Genomic DNA, 20,651 nt, shown 5'->3' on the forward strand with positions numbered 1-20,651 from the left:
CACTTCGAGCTTTCCTCTGGCTTCCAGACAGTTTTCTTTCAGCAAGTGCAGAATCTGTTTTCCGTTCCTTGGAAGATGTGATGCGGGCGGGCGGCTTGCAGAAGGCAGGCTTGCTGCAGTCACTGTGGGCCCTGGTTGCGACCACAGTCCCAGAATTAAACCCCTCAGGCTGAAGCCTCGGGAACAGCCTCTCTCCCTGATGCTTTATTGTAACTCTTCTCTATAGTGAATCCTCAGAAGCGTTCATCTCACTCGGCTCATTCAGATCAAAGAAAACTCCTTCACTGCAGCGTGAAGAATCTTGGAAAACCTACTCACAATGGGTGCAAAAACTCAAGCCCTTCTTAAGACAGGCTCAACTTCACCTGTTGGAGGAGATGGTGGTTCTCTTGGTAGTCTGACCCTGCTTTTACTGAAAAAGCTAAAGGAAAGAAAGCCGCTTCTGCAGCTGCGGTTTAGGGACAAGCCTCCACCCCCCTTGGCTGGCTGGGGAGCGCCCACACCCCATGCTGACTCTCCACTTTCTCATGCCTTCTCTCAGTTACCTTTCTCCCCAGGCCTCCAGCCTCCGAGAGGCTTAGGGGCAGCTAGAATTTCAATTGTTTCTTAACCCTGAAATTCATCCAATAAAGGGCATGGTCTGACCTTCTGACATTGAGACACTGTAATGTACACAGAACTGAGTGAATTAACGTAAGATCTGATGTCACGGAGGCGACTTGCAGAAGAGCCTCCTTCCCAGGCTGGGTGGTGTGCGGGGTGCAGCAAAGGTACGAAGCAGAGAGGGCACTGCGCCTCTCTGGGTCAGTTCCCAGGGGACCCTGGTCCCCCTCATTCAGGTGAAGCTGCAGAGGGGACGGGGGTGGCCGTGGGGGGAGTCTCTTAACTTTCCAAACTGCTTTCTTCTAACTTGTGCTGTGATTACATCCATCCTTTCAGGTTTCAAGTTCCTTTGTCTTCCCTTCAGAGCTTCTGGCTCTCCGTCCAACCGTTCTTTCTGTCTCCACACTTTGTGTGAGCGGGAACTGTCTTGGCTCGCCGTGCTCCTGTCTCAGACATCCCTTGGCCCTTTGATTTACTTCAGACACACTTCTTGCCCATAGCAGGCAAAGGTGTGCTGTAACGCATGTAAAACTAGGCTGGGACCCAGCCTGGCCGCTTCCCACGTGAAGAGATGATGAACTTGCTAAGACCTAAGAGGTATGTTTAATCAGGAATTGGCGTGGGTTCGTGGAGAATGTTGCAACCTGGACTCTCCGTAAACAAGGGCCACCGTCTCTCCCTCCGACCACTTTTTACCTCACTGCTTACCACAGGTACTCAGGAAATGGCAATTGATTTTGATATTAGCCCAAACAAAACATAATTCGTAAGGTAAGGCAGCTCCAGAAACATTACATATCTTCTTCCCAAAACTTCCTACCCTCTTCCTTTTCCCGTCTCCCCTCCACAGTCACAATGACCCAAGACTCCCTCCACCTTTGGGAAACCCCCAAATCCAATAATCAGGACTTAAAGCCTCTCAGGATGCGAAGACCTCCCTGAGCTCACCCAACTCCCTTTACTGTATTGTATTGTATTCTTCTATATTTATATTTACATACTTTTTTGGCTGCACCGCGTGGCTTGTGGGATCTTAGTTCCCTGACCAGGGATTGAACCCAGGCCATGGCAGTGAAAGCTCAGAGTCCTAATCACTGGACTACTAGAGAATTCCCCCGACTGCCTTTATATTGTTGACTCTAGTTTGTTTCTTGATTCCAGTGACAAAAAGAGCCTCCGTCCACTGTGTGTGTCCCCTCCCAGTGGGGACCTGCCACCTAGTGCCAGCTCCCACGTGTGACACCCCCCCCTCCGTAACAGAATGTCACCTGGATCTATTTCAGAGTTCCCTGAAGAGAAGAGGCAGCCGGGAAATGTACAAAGAGAAGAAAGCCTTCACTCAGGTAAGCAGCGTTCTACTCTCATGTTACGACGTCTCCTCATTTTGAATTTTCTCAAGTGTTAGTGTCACCTTTAATATCGTCAAAGAAACATGAGCTGCCCAAACATCTGGACTCATCCAAAGCCTCTGTGGGGGTGAAAACTGTCTTCCCAAACCAACAGCTCTTTTGTTTCTCGCACCGATCAGCTGGTGGTTTCTTCAAGAAGGAAAGGAACAAACTGGCTTCCTGAGCCAGTAACGCATAATTGCGTGCCGTTCAGGGCTCTGCCGTGCTCACAGCTGGTGGCAGGCGTTCTGGCCTTCGAAGACATTCACACAGTAAAGTAGTAAAATAGCACAGCTGCCGTTGTGTCGGGTCATCCATAAAGCATCGTTTTGAGTGTTGGTTTTTTTTTTAATGTACAAACTGAAGGGTGTCTTAAATTGTCCTAATTGAAAACCAGGTGTTCTCTCCAAGGTGGTAAGAGTGGGGCCCTTTCTGTGCACATGGCACGTGGCCTTCAGAACTTCCTTAGCTTTTCTGAACACTCGCTTTTCTAGATTCCTTCTTTTTAAAAAAAAAAAAAAAAACTGCTAGTATTAGGTGTTGGCGAGAACAAGGCATCATTGGGGTGTCAGCTTCCTGAGCTCTCAGGGCAAGGACTAATTAGAGAGATGCAGTAAGTCCAGGAAACCACGAGCTCCGAGGCCCAGGGCCGGCCTCGCTGTGAATCCCACACCTGATTCCCTTTGCTTTCTCCCCTCTCCAAAGTCCCCCATCCCCAGAGCAGCCTTCATGGAGGGCCTGGCTGCGTGAGCGGGAGGAATGCCAGAGGTTAACTGTTCTCCACGTCTCTGCTCCCCAAATCTAACTTTGGAATCCGCTAAGAAGGGCGACATTAAAATCTGTCGTCCCCACTACTGGGAGCTTCAGCCCCCTTGGGCTTTGAGTCTGTTTCAACGTACTGGCTCCTGACCAGGGAAGAGCTTCTCTTTAAAAGGGTCATCTCTACCCATCGCGGGCTGGACAGCGTGCAGTGCACTCACCCGAGGGTCAGTCAGGCTGGGGACAGGAGAGGGGAGGCCCGGGCTCGGGAGCAGTTTAAGTGCCCAGCCTGCGGGATCGTTGAGCGAGCAGTTTCTGTCTGGCAGAGCGGTGGAACGGAGCGCCTTGGGAACTGCAGGTCCGCAGCCAGAACTCAGAGGAAACTGGCGCCCCGGCGCAAGGTAGGCGCACGCGCACTCAGCGCTGGGGGAGCTGGCCAGACGGCAGACTTGCAAGCCAAAGAATATATACCCGTAGCGATATATTTCTGTCGCTTGTCAAGGCCTTTCCGCTGGTGGTGGCGGCAGTGGCCCTGTGTGTGTCCTCCCCCTCATGCCCTGCTTGCCTTCTCTGCCTGCACCAGGTGTGTCACGTGGGAAGGTTACTGGACCTGCTTTCATACTGCATTCCTGAGCTATCGGACCATCTCCTGAAACCAGAGCCTGAGATCAGCCTAGACCCCTCCCCTGGAGTCTTGGCTGAGTTTTAGAAAGCCTTCAGTTACAAGATGAGATGGGTATCCAGCCCGTGCTGCTTTAGCTGAGGCTGTGATTCCCCATCTTGTTAGAAGGAGTTGGCTTCCCGCCCCAGAATAGGCTGAGCCCAGCTCCCTGCACACCCACCCCCAAAAACACTGCTCCAGCCGCCTCCACTGAGCGAGGAAGTCTGATCCCTTTGTTATAAGCCACACACTCCCTTGGCTTCAAAGATGGCCTTTCTGTCAAAAACCGCGTTAGTCTTGGTTTAGTCAGGCCTAGTAATGCATGGGTGTTGCGTAGAAATGAAGCACGCTTTAATCATCTAGTAGAATTTCTTGTATGTGGGTAGTTTCTTTAAGGAACAGGAAGGCTTTTTGGATATTTGATCAATCTTCAGGTAATCTATGAATTGGACACTCACTAGGGTATATCATAGAATCTTTTTTTTTTTTTTTTTTTTTGGCTGTGTCTGGTCTTCGTTGCTGCAAGCGGGCTTTCTCTAGTTGCGGCGAGTGGGCTTCTCATTGCGGTGGCTTCTCTTGTTGTGGAGCACAGGCTCTAGGTGTGCAGGCTTCGGGAGTTGTGGCTTGCGGGCTCTAGAGCACAGTCTCAGTAGTTGTAGTGCATGGGTTTAGTTGCTCCACGGCACGTGGGATGTTCTCGGACCAGGGCTCGAACCCGTGTCCCCTGCATTGGCAGGTGGGTTCTTAACGACTGCGCCACCAGGGAAGCCCTATCATAGAATCTTGTTTCTTTACCTGACCTGGGTTTAAGTTCAAGGAGACAGAGAAGGATGGTTGTAGTTTATAATCAGACTGTGGGGAATGGCAGAGAGGGGGTGGGGGCGGATGGTGTGAGGTTTCTAGAAATCAAGGCAATTTGAGGGCTCTCTGGGGTTTTTTTAACCTGTATAAGCGGGGCGCAGATGAGTACTTACAACCAAGTACAGAACCCTTGGGGAAGGCCCAGTCTCCATGTGCTTCTCGTGTGCCTTCCCCAATTTCTCAGTTCAACTTTTGGGGGGAACCCTCAGGAGAGATGGCCTGAGACTCTCTGATCTTGGTTTGAGACAAAAGCATCCGGAACCATGCAGGTGACTCTGCCCCTTGGCCTCCACCGTCTCAAGGCCTCACCAGTTGTGAGTTTCCAGGGAAGTAGGGTCAGGACACGGGTTACGGCTGGGGCCCTGCACATCCCTGGGTCCGCCCAGGCTTCAGTCCTGGGCTGGAGGTGGAGTTCCCTTGTGGCTGGCAACAATCTCCTCTCCGATCTCCACGGCTGTCCCCAGGCACGAAGGTGAATTTCTGTGCTTCCGGGGAGATAGGATCATTTAGGTGATTTTGGACACAGGACAAACACTGGCTATCAAGTTAATGATGGGGCTAAGGGTCTTCCTATCCCAGACTTGTCACCCCCAAACTGATTCATTTACAAAGTATTGACAATCTATCTCCATTGATATGTATTTTAGCTTATTCAAACTCCATTCCTTCCTGTGACAACAAAGACCTCTCTGTGTATTTGGATACAATAGATTTCTTACAAATCTATGTTTACCAAAAATTGAAAAGATGCTTTTGATTGTTCTACTCTCAAAAGTTCTAAGAAACTGGGTTGTTTAACATGCCAATTTCTGGTACAGAGTAGGTATTCAGTATTTACTGAAGGAATGAATGAATCAACAAATAAGTATGCTTTCCCCCTTAGTATTAGGATTAAATATAGTATGTCTTTTACAGCCCGTGTATTCTATGTAGGCCCTTTAAAAATATATATCATTACCCCAGCAGTGATAACCCATCTTGCTCCATTGAGCAGGGCAGACAGCTTTATTTCTAGTTAGTCACAGAAACCCTTGTTATGTCTGCCTAAACAAAAACAAACCGGATCCTTAATGTGATAAGTTCTTAGATCACGAAGACCATGCTCTCCTCCCAGTGACATTTATATATAACTCTCCTGATGTGCAAACAGGAAAAAAAAAAAAACCAAAACAGAATTACTGGCTCCTTTTCCCCAAATTGAGTTTCAGACAAAGCAGAAGGTTGGCTTCAGCGTGCTGGAGTGTGGAGATTGACCACATACAAACCACTCAGCTATATGCTGTTCCTTTTGACCTTCACAACGACCTTGCTTGAGTTGAGGGTTCTGCTTTGGACATAAGGAACAGGTTCCCCAGGGCTCTGCGCTCAGCCCCTGCTGCCATGGACAGAAGGAGCGGGACCGGTAGGCCCTCTGCTAAGAGGTGGCGTGAGAGGTAGTCCCTCAGAGGGCGCGCAGGCAGCACCAGGGCTGCTTTCCGTGTGGTTCTGGCTCACAGCTGGCCTGTGATTTTTCTTTGAATCTTACCTGTCACTCTGCTTTTCTTTCCTTCCATGGGTTTGTGGCTCGGGCAGGAGGGGTCTAGGGGTGGAAGGAGGAAAGGTGGGGGCACCCGGGGAGGTGTTTCTATGTCTTTCTGCCCAATGGTAAGCGAGTGGCAAGAACAGGGTGGAGAATGAGCCGTGTTCTCTGAGGATGGAGCTGCGCCAGCCCTGCTGGCCTGTTTGCGCACAAGTGATCTGGAAGAGTCATCCCCCCCCAGGGGGCTGACTTGCTGTGGTTTGATGACTCTCCCTCCCCTGGGTTGATGGGGTGTGACCACCACCCAGCGCATCACTGAGTTTGTGTGGCAGGGGGAGCCTCTGCCTAAGTCTTTGTCCCCATGACAGCCTTTTGAAACTTGGTAGCCAATCAAAGAGGAGTGATTCATGAAATTGGTCACTGTTGCCAGCCACTGAATGTGAAGAGTTCATGCAGCTTCAGGGCATTGAGACCTGCGCTGCGAAGGCAGAGTCCACTTTCCAGTTGGTCCAGAAACTGCCTTCTTGACCTCAGCCGAGCAGTGTGGGCTTTTAGTAGCCGCGAGCCTGCTCCGGTGACCCTCCAGAATCCTCTGGGATCCCGATGACCACCACTTCTCAGGTTTTAAACCAGTTAACACCTTGCCTTGGGTTTCTGAGTTTAATTTCCTGCTGTGTTACAGCCACTAAAGGTGCAGAACGTAACCAAAGTCAAGTTCGCATGGGGAGAGGGTGCGAGTCACCCGGGCTTAGGTTTGCAGTAACCATTTCATACTAACCGTCAGAGCTTGGTACTTACTGTGCAACTCGGCTTCCAAAGCACCCTCATGCCCATCATCTCGTGATTTGTCCTCATGCCATCCCTGTGATTCGTTGCGGGAGGGGAGGCAGGCGAGGAGGAGCGTTGGGTTGCCGTGTCTCAGGTTCCAGCAAAGCCGGGCTCTCATTTGGGGTCACCTGGCCTCCCCATCCTGTTAATACCTGTGAGGTGCTGGCCCGCCCCTCTGATGAGGTAGGAGGTAAGTGGCAACAGGTGGAAGTGGCCACAGAGGCCTGTCTACCTGCCCCAGGCTGAGCAAGGGGTCTGGGGTCTCTCACTGGTCAGGGTGGACCCACAAAGTAACGGTGGGCGGGGGTGGGTCGCCGCATTGCTGACGGGGCTGGGGTTCATCTCATTCACTCCTCTCCACTCATCTCCTGGGTGATGGTTTTCGTGTGCACGTTTTTCCAAACTAATTGTTTGGTTTCCTTTGTTTCTGTGACAAAGCCACCACCAGCAGTCCTTGGTGCCCCCATGAAGGCCCTGGGCTCACCCTGGCTCTGTCGTGGTCCCTCTAACGAGCGACTCCACACACTGACGTGAAGATCGGTGTTTTGTGTGTGTGTGTGTGTGTCGGGGGCGAGGTGCAAGGGAAATCGTCAAAAACAGGAGCATTTGGTATTTTCAAATAACCCTCCTCTGGGCTGCTCTCTCTTGGCAGGATGACAGTGCCGACCTGAGGTGCCAGCTCCAGTTTGCCAAAGAGGAGGGCTCGCTGATGCTCAGGAAGATGGCCAAGCTGGGGCGGGAGAAGGACGGGCTGGAGCAGGAGCTGCAGAGGTACAAGGCCCTCTACGGGGACGTGGACAGCCCCCTCCCCACGGGGGAGGCCGGCGGGCCGCCCAGCACTCGGGAGGCTGAGCTGAAGCTGCGGCTAAAGCTGGTAGAGGAGGAAGCCAGCATCTTGGGCCGGAAGATCGTGGAGCTGGAGGTGGAGAACCGGGGCCTCAAGGCGGAGATGGAGGACCTGCGGGGCCAGCACGAGCGAGACACCGCGGGCCGGGAGCCCCTGCCCGGCGTTCCGACCTCGCCCTTCGGGGACTCCCTGGAGTCCTCCGCAGAGCTGCGCCGGCACCTGCAGTTCGTGGAGGAGGAGGCGGAGCTGCTGCGGAGGTCCATCTCCGAGATCGAGGACCACAACCGACAGCTGACCCACGAGCTGAGCAAGTTCAAGTTCGAGCCGCGGCCGGAGCCCGCGTGGCTGGCGGGGGGCGCGGGCGGCGGGGCGCCCCTGCAGGACGAGCTCCAAGCGGCGCGGCTGCAGATCAGCGAGCTGAGCGGGAAGGTGCTGACGCTGCAGCATGAGAACCAAGCACTGCTGTTGGGCGCCCCACGCTGTGACCCGGCCGCGCCCCCGGGCCCGCGCGCCCCAAGCCCCCGCGACAGCGACGCTGACAGCGATGCGGGCAAGAAAGAGAGCGACGGGGAGGACGGCCGCGCGCTGCAGCCCCGGCGGGAGGGTCCCATCGGCGGCGAGAGTGACTCGGAGGAGACCTTCGAGAAGACGTCGGGCTTCGGCAGCGGGAGGCCGTCGGAGGCTGGTGAGTGCCCGGCGGAGCTGCTCCACGCTCGGGAGGACTCGGAGCGCCTGGCGAGCATCAGGCACGAGGCCGAGCGGCTGGAGCGGACAGTGGAGCGCATCATCAACGACACCGACGGCTTCACGGACGCAGCGCTGCAGGGCGGTGGGGCCTCGTCGGGAGCCGGCACCAAGGAGGAGCCCCAGCTGCTGGGGACCCTCAATGCGAGGATGAAGGCCTTCAGGAAGGAGCTCCAAGCCTTCCTGGAGCAGGTGGAGCGGCTGGGGGAGGGCCTGTCCCCTCTGCCCCACCTCACCGAGTCTTCCAGCTTCCTGTCCTCTGTGACCTCCGTATCCCGGGACTCCCCCGTCGGGAACCTGGGGAAGGAGCTGGGTCCGGACCTGCAGGTAAGGGGGCTCCCGGCTCTGCCTCCCTGCTCCCTCCTGCTCCTCCTCCTCCTCGCTGGCCTTGCCGCACTCCAGCTCACCCTGCTCACGGCTGCTTGGTTATGATCGCACACCTGCCTTGTACTAAAGCCTCAAGTTTCAACCAAAGCCTTTCTTTTGGTTGGGTTTCTCCTTTTTTTTCCTTCACGCCCCCTCCCCACGGTTTGGTTTGATTTGGTTTCGCTCTCTTTTGTCTCCTTGTTTCTTTCCCCCTTTTCCTCTGATTTTTAACTGCGCCGCCGCTGCTCTTAGCTGAGAAGTCCTCCCTCTTGACACAAGGCTAATCCTGCTGGCAGCGCTAGGATCGTCGCAGTCTGTCCCTTTTTTTTGTTTTTGGCGTCCCAAACGACCAGCCATCCCAACGAAGAAGCAAAGAGGAGTTTTAAGACGCAGTACAAACGCTCTGCACGGTCAGGATAATTAGCAGACTTCCCGGGAGCGCGTGCATCCCTGCCTGGGTTCACTGCCCCAGGGACAGTCCAGCCCTGAAGGCCGTAGGCAGCCCACCCGCTCCCTCTGCGACACAGCCCGGCCGGGCGAGGAGCGCGGCGGAGAGAAGGATGGTTTTGATGGCACCCCCGGAGCAGCGGGCGGCGAGTGGAGTAGCCCCAGGACTGCTCTCGCGTGCGCCGCCCTGGACTGTGGCTTTCGCTGCGCGACCACAGAGAGGAAGCAGCAGGAGCCTTGTTTCCGTATCCTTCGTGGGTAGTGCGCTTGCGGGCGAGTCCGACTCACGCGTCCCCATCGCATGTGCCTCGTAACCAGCGTGTTGCATTCTTCTCCCCGTTTCTCTGTTTGCTTTTCAGATCTCTCAGCCCGCCATTTTGCTCAGCCTCATCTTGGCTCTGTTCTCTCCTCTCTCTGAGGCCGCTGTGTTTACGTTGGTTTCTCTGGTCATGCTTTTCCTCATCCCGTAGTTTTCCAGCCGTCTGTCTACCTGCCCCACCCCACCCCGCCCTCTTGTCCTTTGTGTTTTGTTTAAAATTTTAAAACAAAAACAAAAAACAAATCCCTCCCGTGCACCTAACAGTCCAAACTGAGAGATCAGCTGGAGTGGCAGCCCGGGCAGGAGCGAGGGGAGGAGCGGGGGCCCCTGCATCTCCGAGCCACACGGGAGCTGCACCGTCGAGCCGACGGGGACGCGGGGAGCTGCCGGCCCGGAGCCCAGAGCTGCTTCAACCTGGAGGTCAGCAGGGGCGGGTCCCAGCGGCCACGCCCCCTCCCACCCCTCCTTCGCCGTGTGTCGGTGTGAGGGTTCCTACCTGGGTCCGAGGCCCCTACGGAACGGGGAGGGGGGGCGATGCGGAACCAGGGGAGACTTAACTGAATCAGAATCCGTTGCATGCAACTGAACTGAGGGGTCCATACAGGGTGAGGGCAGGGGGACTGGTTCTCCTGGGTCCTCGGGCAAAGCATATGAGACTGATTGGGGAGTGCTCTGTGGCTTCTTGTCAGACGGTAAGGAAAGCAGGACTGAAAACCAGGCCATGTCCCTCCTGTGTCTTGTGGGCCCGCCCCACGTTTTCCATGCTGGCGCTCCAGTCGTAGGGCAGAATCAGGGATGCTCTCCTGACCCGGCGGCTCTTCAGCAGTCTGTTGTCATAGCAACCCATGTCCACAAAGCTCGCAGCCCCCACAAATACTCCATTGTATGCAACAGTTGTCCTCTCAGTGAATGCTCTTCCCTGCAAGTAATTCAACCCAGTACAGAAGGACAGGTGGCCCCGAGGAGTGAGTGTCTGGCTCTGGTACTGCCCGTTGAGGCAGGTTACTGCAGGGTTAGAGCCGCATGTTATGTATCAGAAAAGGTCGGGATGAAGGGTCTTCTTCATTCATCAGTCCCAGCGAGGATGTTGCCATTCAGCTTTGAGGCATCAGAGCAGTTCCCAAAAGGCAGGAGAGAGGACGAGGAGTGTTGAGGCTCCTGTAGCTGGTACCGATTTTCTTTTTTTTCCTGTATGATTTTATAACTATAAATATACAGTAAAAATGAGCAAAAACTAGCCAATCAGAGTACATCAAATGATAGGACACGTAAGGCCACGACCGGCCCATCTGCGTCCTGTCTTGCACACGGGGTACTGGCACCAAAACCCATGGCCAGAGGCGGGGTGTCGACACCAGTTTTCTCTGCCCACCTTGGCCCTTCCTCGTTTTCCATGGGCTGCTCCCTGGTCCTGTCCCTGGAGCCCTCTTTCCTGTGATACACCGTTCAGGGCGTGTCCCACGTAACCACGTCTGGTTCACTCTGGTGAGTGTCGGAGGGCCCCTCTCCACACACCCCCAGGCCCTGCTGGATCCTGTGGGCGTGACGAGTGTGCTCCTCGCTTGCCCAGACACGCGTGCTTTTCAGAGCTTCAGAAACTGGCAGTGGTTCTGGACAGAGGAAGATGCTTCGTTGAATCAAACCATGTTGTGGGAAAACTAAACCTTCGTAATAGGTCCATTAGCAGAGTTAGTTGTTGCCATGTGACTTAGGGTCACTGAACAGTGTAGCTCAGAAGGGATCTTCAGACGAATCCCCTCATTGTGCGGATGAGAAGGAGTGTGAAGCAGTGTCAGCAAATTCTCCCCACCCCCCAGCCGGTTGGTGGTGGAACTGGGTCCAGAACCGTTTCCTTGGGCCTGGTCAGTCCTCTCCCCACCCCGACCCCTCCCATGAGGAGTGCTGCCTGTACAGCAGGGACTGGTCCCCACTGGGCCTGGACACCTCCAACACGAGCTCTGTCTCCTTGGGGGCGGTGTTTCCAAATGCAGATCACCCGGGGGACTAATTGTATGGCCAGCTATCTTGCCATGGAATGTTTCTTCTTTTAAGCATCTGTCTGGTTTCCTTTAATTTTATACGTTTTAAGGAGGAAGTAAAAAAAACTCAAAGTGAAAGGTAAGGTCCAGGAGCATCGTTTTCTAGAAGGGGAAATAGAATTACTCAGGAGTTAAACATCCTTTGTTCTCATTTTTTATTCACCAAGGCATGTCACACAGAAGAGAAAACTCAATTATGTATGCAAATACATTGTATATTAAAATACTTTCTAAAAGATGAAACATATTCTAGGACCCCTCTGATGGCTCCCTAGCTTTCCCTTTTATGAGAAGAGCCGCATGGAGATCGCTTGTAGGGTCTGGGGCTCAGTGGAGCTGCTGTGTCCCTGGGGTGGATATCACCCTGACAGACTGCTCAGTTTGGTCTTTGAATATTACTTTGGATTAAAGAATTGTACAATGGACCGTTCTAGGGAGCAGAACTCTTAAAACCTTTTAATGAAAATGTAACTGAATTCATTGCCAGCAATTGCTTTCCTGTGAGGCTTTAATGCAAACAGTGCACACAGCTTCCGTCAGGTAGCAGGGAAGCTGCTCTGGGTTAAAGACACACGTCACATGGCATGGATGTCATTTCTGCTGTACAGCAAAGTGATTCAGTTATACATATATACTTTTTCATATTCTTCTCCATTATGGTTTATCACAGGATATTGAATATAGTTCCCTGTGCTATACAGTAGGACCTTGTTTATCCATTCTATATATAGTAGTTTGCATCTGCTAATCCCAAACTCTCAATCCATCCCTCCCCCTTGTTAGCAGTTTTCTTTACTACCTCTTCCATTGCCCTTGAAATGGCCATGGTTTGTCTGCACAGCTAACTACTCCTGTACACGTGTGAATTTCCTTCAGCTCCTGGCCCTTAGCTCCTCGGAGGGGGTGGTGGAGGGACTGATAGGACGCCCAGGATCAGTGGCTTAAAAGAAGAAACAACTTTCTGAATTTAAGCTGAAGTTCAGAAAATTTCTCAATTCCAATTTCTCAAGTTCCACTTGTGAAGTGCTTTCTATGTTTTTTGCCTTATAGATTTTCAAGTTTGGGGAAAGGGGAAAGAAGTTAAGTGCTTATTTGACAAGATTTGGGTGTTTGGCCAAACACCCAAACTTAACTACTACTAGTACTAGAGTACCAGTAGCAGCAGTAATAACAACAAGGCGAAAAAGAAAAAAACTACCTTACTTCAGGGTACCGTGTTAACAGGTAACAGATCTGTGCAGTGAGAGGCCTGCCCCTCTGACCGCACACGATAAGCTTGGGAGGGGAAGGTGTATCTACCCAGCCTCTCAGAACTGTCACAGCCAGAGAGAGCCGGAGTCACAACCTGCTAACACCCACTAACCTACTAATGTAACCACACAAAAGTTAACTGCTCAGAGGAGAACAACCAGACTTCAGAAGGACCAATATTGCTGTTGCCTGTTCCTCTCGGTAGATATCAGCAAGATTCTCATGTGGCACTGGATTCTTCCCTGACTTTGCTCCCTGTGGCTCCCGGCAAATCTGCTGAGAGATTCCCATCTGTTAAGGAGAGCAGGGTACGGAATATGTGGTTTGGAATGTGTGGGGTGCCTTAAAAATAGTTCTGAATGAGGAGTAGCCAAGCACGGGCACTGGTCAGATTACACACATAAATGACACCGAGCCTGTGCCCAGAGGATTGAGTTTCTGGGTCAGAAATCTCAGAGATCTTCTCCTGAGCCCCTCCTCTTGTCCTTTAATCAACGAGCTATCCCTTCGGCCTCAGCTGTGACATACCATCCTCGATAAAACGACGTGGGGTTTATGCCAAGTATGTGTGCACAGGTGTTGACCCGATAAACCACTTTGGAAAGAAGGGGTAGCAAAACCGGCCAGAACAAAATGGAAGTCACGGGAGATGAGGTCACAGGGATACAGGTGGAACGGAGTCCTAGTTAGAAAGTAGTGTTGCTAGTGTCTAATAAGTGGCTACAATGAAAAGCTTTTTTTTTGTTTCATTTTGTTTTTGGTATATCGAGATAGTGAAGTTGTCTCCTTAAGTGTGGAAAGTAATTTATAAGCCACTATCTCTGAAGATGCCCAGGAAATTAGCAGTGTAAATCGGCGTGGGACACGCCACGTAGGGGCAGGTGTGGGCTGCGGGCTTCCCAGCAGTAACACACGGAGGTGGCTGTGGTGTCGAGACGAACACGAGCCCACAGCCTGGGGGCCACTGTGGAGGGTGTCCATTCACGTAAACGGTCTGCGCAGGACGAGATCAGTGCGTTCTATGTCTAATCAGAATCTCAGGTGAGTGTGCGGAGGATGGTTTCAGAATCTAACCTTCGGGAACATGGCGATGAAGGGAAGTATGTATTTTCCGGAGATCTCTGTGTTGCGTGAAAATGCTGTGAATATGGCAGTTGTGTGGCCCTGGATGGAAATTTCTGTCATAGCCTGTTTGTATTTTGGCTTTTGTAACGCTGGAGTAACGGCATCCTGACAAGGAGCAATTAGTTGTCCATAGAGTTTAATGTTCCATTAGCAAAAATAGACCAGAAAAGAGGAAAATGTGTTGTAGATGAGGAGGATCTAGAAGTTTCTGTCGTTGACCAGCCTCCACAGACGACACGGGAGCCACTGTAGGTGAATCAAATGTCCCAGGTGAACATCCTCATAGGACTTCAAGGGTCCTTTTCTGTGACCCTTCCAAGGTGAGGTTCAGAGGAACACATTTTTAATCAAATGACACTGAAATAGGAGGCCTGTATATTTGTTCAAAATAAAAAGTTTATATAATTATTTATTAAGATGACAACCAAACGAAATAGTGTAATATGTAGAAACTAAATTAATAGGTCTTTGCTTTTCTTAAAAGGTCAGCTTGATTTCAATGCTCGTTTTAACATCTAATAATTCAGAGCTTTGGGCTGGTACCAAATGTGTTAAAATACAGAGGATTTTCATATTTTAAATGTATAGAGTAGCATGTAACTCAAAAGTAAATCTGGGACTTCCCTGGTGGCGCAGTGGTTAAGAATCCGCCTGCCAGTGCAGGGGACACGGGTTCGATTCCTGGTCCGGGAAGATCCCACATGCCGCAGAGCAGCTAAGCCCGTGCGCCACAACTACTGAGGCTGCGCTCTAGAGCCCGCGAGCTACAACTACTGAGCCCACGTGCCACAACTACTGAAGCCCATGCACCTAGAGCCCGTGCTCCACAACAAGAGAAGCCACCACAATGAGAAGCCCGTGCACCACAACAAAGAGTAGCCCCCAGTCGCTGCAGCTAGAGAAAGCCCGCGCGCAGCAACAAAGACTCAATGCAGCCAAAAATAATTTATTTGGAAAAAAAAAAAGAAAAAGTAAAGCTGGAGGAATTCTCTGGTGGTCCAGTGGTTAGGACTCGGCGCTTTCACTGCTGAGGGCCGAAGTTCAATCCCTGGTTGGGGAACTAAGATCCTGCAAGCCGTGCAGCATGGCCAAAAGGAGAAAAAAAAAAAAGTAAAGCTGGCCGTAGAGCAACCAGGTGACCTGGAAGCACTCCTGTGCCAAACTCCTCGAGGGGCAGGAGGGAAGCCCCAGGAGGGCAGGGGTCGGGGGCAGCTTACTTACTGCTGTGTCCCAGCATAGAGCCGAAAGCTATAGGCACTCAGTAGATAGAAAGTACTGCATAAAATATCTAATGTCCTTTTAAACATAGAGCTCTATTCCCAAGAAAGTTAGGAAAATCTTCAAGGGTTGGAATTGACTTCAGAATTGAAAATGGACAGGGAGAGAAATGAACCAGGACCACCCCCGCAAACTGCCCTCTATGAAAGGCTGGAGAAGCGTCTGTCCATGGCGGGGGGTGGGGGGTGGGCAATAGGACAGCTTGCCCAGCCGCGTGGAGCCTCCCCAGGGTACCCGTCGGGATGGCGGCCTCACCAGGAGCAGGCTCTAAGCTGAACCCCCGAGGAAAGGAGAGTTTCTGTTCAGCTGCTGGCTTCTGCAAATTCAAGACCGCCTGCGGGCACATCCTCAGCCCAGGCCACACTCGAGATCCTAGCTAATGCCCCGCCGCCGACGCGCTCCTGGCGCTGGCGCAGCAGCAGCTGGAGCCACTCTGAGACCTCCAGATCCTAGAATTAGCAGATAGAGACTGTAAAAGAAGCGCTCTCAGGTCGACCAAGGGCCAGCAAACAGGACAAAAAAGTAAGTCGTACTGTAAAAGATCCCACATATTAAAGAAAATAGAATAGAACTTTCAGAAATGAGAAATTAGTCATTGGGGTAAATTCGATGTGTAGAGAAATACCCCGCTTCAGAGAGAACCCCTGACTCTGCCTAGTAGATACAAAAGGCTGCAGTAATAATATCTAGTAACCAGCAAAGTTACAGAGGCATTTCACGGTCTCAGTAGTTCTTGAGTTTCTTGAAAAGAGGATGACCTTAAATCTCTAGCTTTCAAAAATTGTATCCCAAAGTGGTGAGTTCCCAGTGTCTCTGATATTCGGTCTCCATCCTTCTTTCTGTAAATTCTCTTGTAGTCAACCCTGTGCTAGGGCAAGTGCTCTGCTCTTTTATTGTCTGCATTTCCTACTCTTGGGATGTGATCTTCACTCATGACAATCCAGGCAACACCAGCTTATATCAGAGGAGAACAGCGGTACCCTCGGTGAGAAATAACAGATTAGTTAAACGTAATCAGAATGAACTAGCGAAGTGACAACTGTTTTTCTTGCAACAGACCACTCTAATCCCCAGCTTTATAAATCACCCATCTTCACGCAGCAGAAACCAGTGAGTAGCACGGCATGCCTCAATTTTAATGATGACTGAGATTTTCAATATGACAGCGTTTCCATCTCTAAAAAACATTTCAAAAGGAGAAGCTCGGCCTCTATCATTGCCATTTGCACATAAAAGATGGATTTTACCAATAACAATTATGTTAAAGATTCCTTTAAGTATTTTAACCTAAAATGTAGCAAGCAGATCTTATGTAGCTCCTCCAAGGCACCATGTGTGTCTGTTCGGTGAAGGAGCCCCAGGCCCATTACCTAGAGCATCCTGGGTGGGAATGTGAGGAGGAAAGAGAGGCCTCCCATGGGGCAGGAAAAACTCTAACAGGAAAGTGTACGAACTCATTAACTATGCAACTGAGAGGCACATGTGAACTTGGGCAGTGAACCTAAGAGGCTGTGTGTGAGGTGGTCATGCTTGACCATCAGGACTGCCAGCTCTGGCGCCCCCAGCATTTAAAAAGCTGTCTCGAAGCTGCTATGGGGGCTGCCACCTCTTGGCCTGGTTTGTCTTACCGTGGTGGCCGAAGCTCAGGTGCTGGGTACCGCTTACCCACCCGTCTGCTGGGTGAGAGATGCAGGGCAGGCGGAGCCCAGGTGAGGCTCTGGGGGAGCTGCTGAGGGTCACTCCTCTGCCACCGCGCCCACGCGTGCCATGTCACTCCATGTGTGTCCCTGCCTTGTGCACACGTTTGTCCTGCATCTTCAGCTCAGACCGAGTTCTTGCTGCCACTAAACCCCTTCCTTTGTCCCACCAATCAGCTCAGGGGCTCCCCTGTTTTACCTGAACAGAGTGTATTGATAAAGGAGCTGCAGGGTCAGCTTGCGCAGGTGGCCAGAATGCATCAAGAGGAGGCAGAGAGATTTACAGACACCATCCGGAAGGTAAATACGGACCACGGTTCAGCACCACCATCTCTGTCTGCAGGGCCCCTTGAGAGAGAGAGAGGACAAGAGGTGTTTTACAAGAACTCTGTCTCCTGCACAGGCTGGGCAGCCTGGGCTCGGGGGTGGAGGGCGTGTGGAAGGGACATCCCTTCAAGCTGCCCCCTGGGGGTCTCATAAAGATCACTATCTCCCTCCCTGCTCGAAAACATGCATTTCCATGCTGACATTGTGGTCTCGGGAAGGTCTTCCTAATATCTAATCTAAACTTTCCTGCAGCCAGAATCAGCAAAGTAAAGTAAGGGCCCTAAGCGCCGGACATTAAAGTGTGTCCATAACTTTCACTGTCCTGCAGATTGATATGTTTTGACAATATTAGGTTAATTTTCTGAGAGAAACATCAACAATTCACCCATTGTTTTCAGAAAGCTGCCATTAACTGAGCTGTGGCCTTATCAGCTCTTTCAGCTGATTTAGAGTAACCTGTTCCTGGCTCCTGATCCCTCATCCACTCAGTCCTTCCCCAGAGTTCCTAGGAGACGGACTTCACTGCCCGCAGGCCTCCGAGGACCATCCAGTTCCCGCCACCCCGGATCTCCTTGGGTTGTAAACAGATATCCAGGCTCGGAATTGCCAAGGCTGCTGCTTTTTGTATTTGTTCTTGAAAGATATCTGTATCTTTAAAACCAAAAACCAGTTGATCTTGAAATGGTACCACGGTATTTTAAATGCATAGCCTATGCAAAATAAGGCACCTGTGTATCCAAGAGCTTATTTTGGCAAGGAATGTGAGTTACACCGAAGCCCCGTGTTGCCGTGGTCGTGCTTATCTAAATGGGTCAAAAAACCGATTAAGGGAGCCCCTTCTGCACCTTGCCACGCAGAGCAGAGCCGAGCCGGGTACCATCCTTTACCACTAGATGTGCACCCCTTTTTAAAAGTTACATTTATAGGTCAAGTTTCATGTATCATTAGGTAATATGAAATTATTTTCCTTTTGTAAAGGGTAAATTCCTACGTAATTTAACTTTTTTTGCATTGCACCAAAAATCATGTTTGAGTGAATTTATCCCTGGAGACGCCGTTAGCAGAATGGCAGGGTCCCAGGTGTTTCTAGTACTTGGATTCAGGATAAAGGGGTGGGTGTGAAGAGTCTCCCAGTCCTCAGTTGGAGGTGGTGAGATGGCATCTAGGCTTGTTCAGAGGGGAATGGAAGGGGTCCCCTCACCTCCCTGAAGGCAGAGGACCAGAACTCTGAGACTTGGGAAGTGTGTGGGGTCCTGGAGGAGAGGTCAGAGCCAGCGAGTCAGGAAGGGTCGTTTCCAGGAGGTTAGGGATGAAAAAACCAAGAGAACAGCCCCTTCCCAGGGCTGCACCTCCAGCGGCCAACCCTGGGGGCCCCTCTGGGACACCCGCCATGCACTGGGCACTGCACAGCATGAGTTAGCGGCACTCAGCAGCTGAAACTTTACCAGGGTCAGTCGATAGCCTAAGATAACCACAAAAATAAATTGCAGACACTGGATTTCCAGCAGCTGGGCTGCCGCTTCGTCACTCCGTCCTGTCCTGCATCCACAGGGGAGCGAGCCCGTGGTGGGACTCAGGGCTGCTGAGAGCGTGAATGAAATCGCCAGTGCTTTATGTTATCCCAGCTTCAAGTGCAAACTCGGTCTGGTATCACGACAGTGGCCGTGCAAGTGACCACATAGCCCAGGGCCTCACAGAGCGGCCTCGCTGGTCACCGGCCTTTAGCACGTCGGTCAGACCGGTGTCAACCTCAGGCAGCCACGGTCATGCTCCCATGGTCCCATGGCTTCTGAGCACCCATCAAGTTCTTTAGGGAAACAAAACCAAACCCACCCATTGGCTTTTGGCACAAGAGGGGGTATTAAGTTAGGATAACGATAAGGCTGGCGTTGTAACCCTCTCTTTGGTCTGTGGAACAGAAAGCTTTCATCCCAGGTATCACTTTAGCTACTATGGATGTTATTCCTGTGCCCTTATCTGTAAGTTCAGATTTTATTCACACCCTTTTGCTTAGTCATTATTGACACGTAACAGTTGTTTACCGCTTGGAAGAGTGTCTATACCCATGTGGAAAAGGCAGCAACTAACATAGTGATGGAAAACATTTCTTTCCCAGCAATGCTTTTGTTTCCCTGAGTGTCGCCCATACCTGATAGGAAGGTGAGGTCTCAAGCGTGGAAGTAGCTTGTTGGTCTCTCCTGTGTGCTCACCCTCTGTGCAGTCTAGTACTAGCTTGTCCTCTGTCAGGGGGTGTGGGGACCACAGGGCCCAGGAAGTCAAGGGGAAGGATTCCCACTTGCTTGGCCTTGACAACTGCAATCTACCTTGGGTACCAGCCCCTGTGTGGAAGGCAAATGGGGTCTGCATATAAGTCAGCTGTGAGCCATCTATTCCAAGAGACAGTTCTCCTGACAGAGTTTAGAAACATCTAAAAACACCACGAGAGACTCCATAAAGAAAATTGATCCTGACACCTCCCCTTGAAAGAGCACTTGCTTCTGCATCAGAAAACGCTCAAGGTTTCGTTTCTGAGCGAAAACGCTCAAGGTTTTGTAAATAGCGAACCTCTCAAGGAGTTTACTAAACGTGGGGGAGCTTCTGCGTTTCACGTCCCATGTGCAAAATGGCACGGATTGGATGGCCGTTTGCAGAGACCCTTGGTTTGGGTGCCAGGTCGGGACAGGTACCTGTCACACCGTCTCTTTTCTTCTGTTCAAGATGGAGGAGGAGCACCTGTGTGCCTTGCGGCGGCGGGAGCTGGAGGTGCACAGCCTGGCCCTGCAGAACTCGCTGCACGAGCAGACCTGGAGTGACGAGAGGCTCTTGATGCAGCAGGAGCTGTGCTCCCTGAAGCAGAACATCTTCCTTTTCTACGTCAAACTCAGGTGGCTGCTGAAACACTGGCGGCAAGGGAAGCAGACGGAGGAGGACGCGGAGGATTTCACGGAGGTACCTGTGCCTGGGGAGTTCCTTGTCTTTGCATCTGTTTTGCTCTTGCCCCCACACCCAGCCAGGCCCTGCTGTCCCCCTCCCCTGACACGTACAGTCATGTTCTGCTCCTTCAGGGTGTTTTGTCAAGTCCAGTCCAGGCAGTGGAAATGCAGTGGGTTGTCCAGTGCTGCCCTTTGACCTCGTTTTAAGAGCACGCTGGTCTGTAACATCATCCTGCAGACAAGTGTTCCTGCCACGTCTTTTGTTGCTGACAGATGAATTCGTTAGTTACCACCCTGAGGTCCTTATCGGTTCATTCCACAGTGATGGTTTGTAAAACCTAGTTCTAACTTGTTCTCTCTTCTTTCCATTTTAGTGTTTGGTCCTAAATGCCAGAGGCCGTTCTGCCAGTGCAGTTTCATACGGTCTCTCTGAGCTCCAGGGGGTACTTTCTTGCCACCTCTGAAATCTGTATACGCTTCCTTCTTATGCCTCAATTCCCAGATTCACAACAGAACCAGAACTGAGTTATTTGCTTTCTGATTTTTATCGCTGAAGGCAGAGTGACCTCCAGCTCTGCAGGCTCCTTCCTGGCCTTGCTCTCTGGTGAACACAGGGCTGGAGCCGCTGGTGTCCGTGTGTTCTGGACATCCACGCCCCT

The 20,651-nt window shown here is 51.7% G+C and overlaps 1 protein-coding gene across 4 annotated transcripts in view; it reads left to right on the top strand.

The window, feature by feature from the left end:
* The window catches only part of MTCL1 (microtubule crosslinking factor 1), a 126,014-nt gene that overhangs the window by 72,220 nt on the left and 33,143 nt on the right, over positions 1–20,651 (top strand). For 2 of the 4 annotated variants that reach the window (XM_057526102.1, XM_057526100.1), the window contains exons 4-7: positions 1,887–1,946; positions 7,272–8,537; positions 9,607–9,762; positions 19,778–20,008. In XM_057526102.1, coding sequence (XP_057382085.1) covers positions 1,887–1,946; positions 7,272–8,537; positions 9,607–9,762; positions 19,778–20,008 — 1,713 coding nt within the window. Of the gene's footprint in view, positions 1–1,886; positions 1,947–7,271; positions 8,538–9,606; positions 9,763–16,909; positions 17,033–19,777; positions 20,009–20,651 lie in introns of all 4 variants that reach the window. The other 2 variants (XM_057526103.1, XM_057526101.1) reach the window with 2 other exon arrangements.

Source organism: Balaenoptera acutorostrata, chromosome 13, assembly GCF_949987535.1.
Source record: "Balaenoptera acutorostrata chromosome 13, mBalAcu1.1, whole genome shotgun sequence".
Taxonomy (NCBI): Eukaryota; Metazoa; Chordata; class Mammalia; order Artiodactyla; family Balaenopteridae; genus Balaenoptera; species Balaenoptera acutorostrata.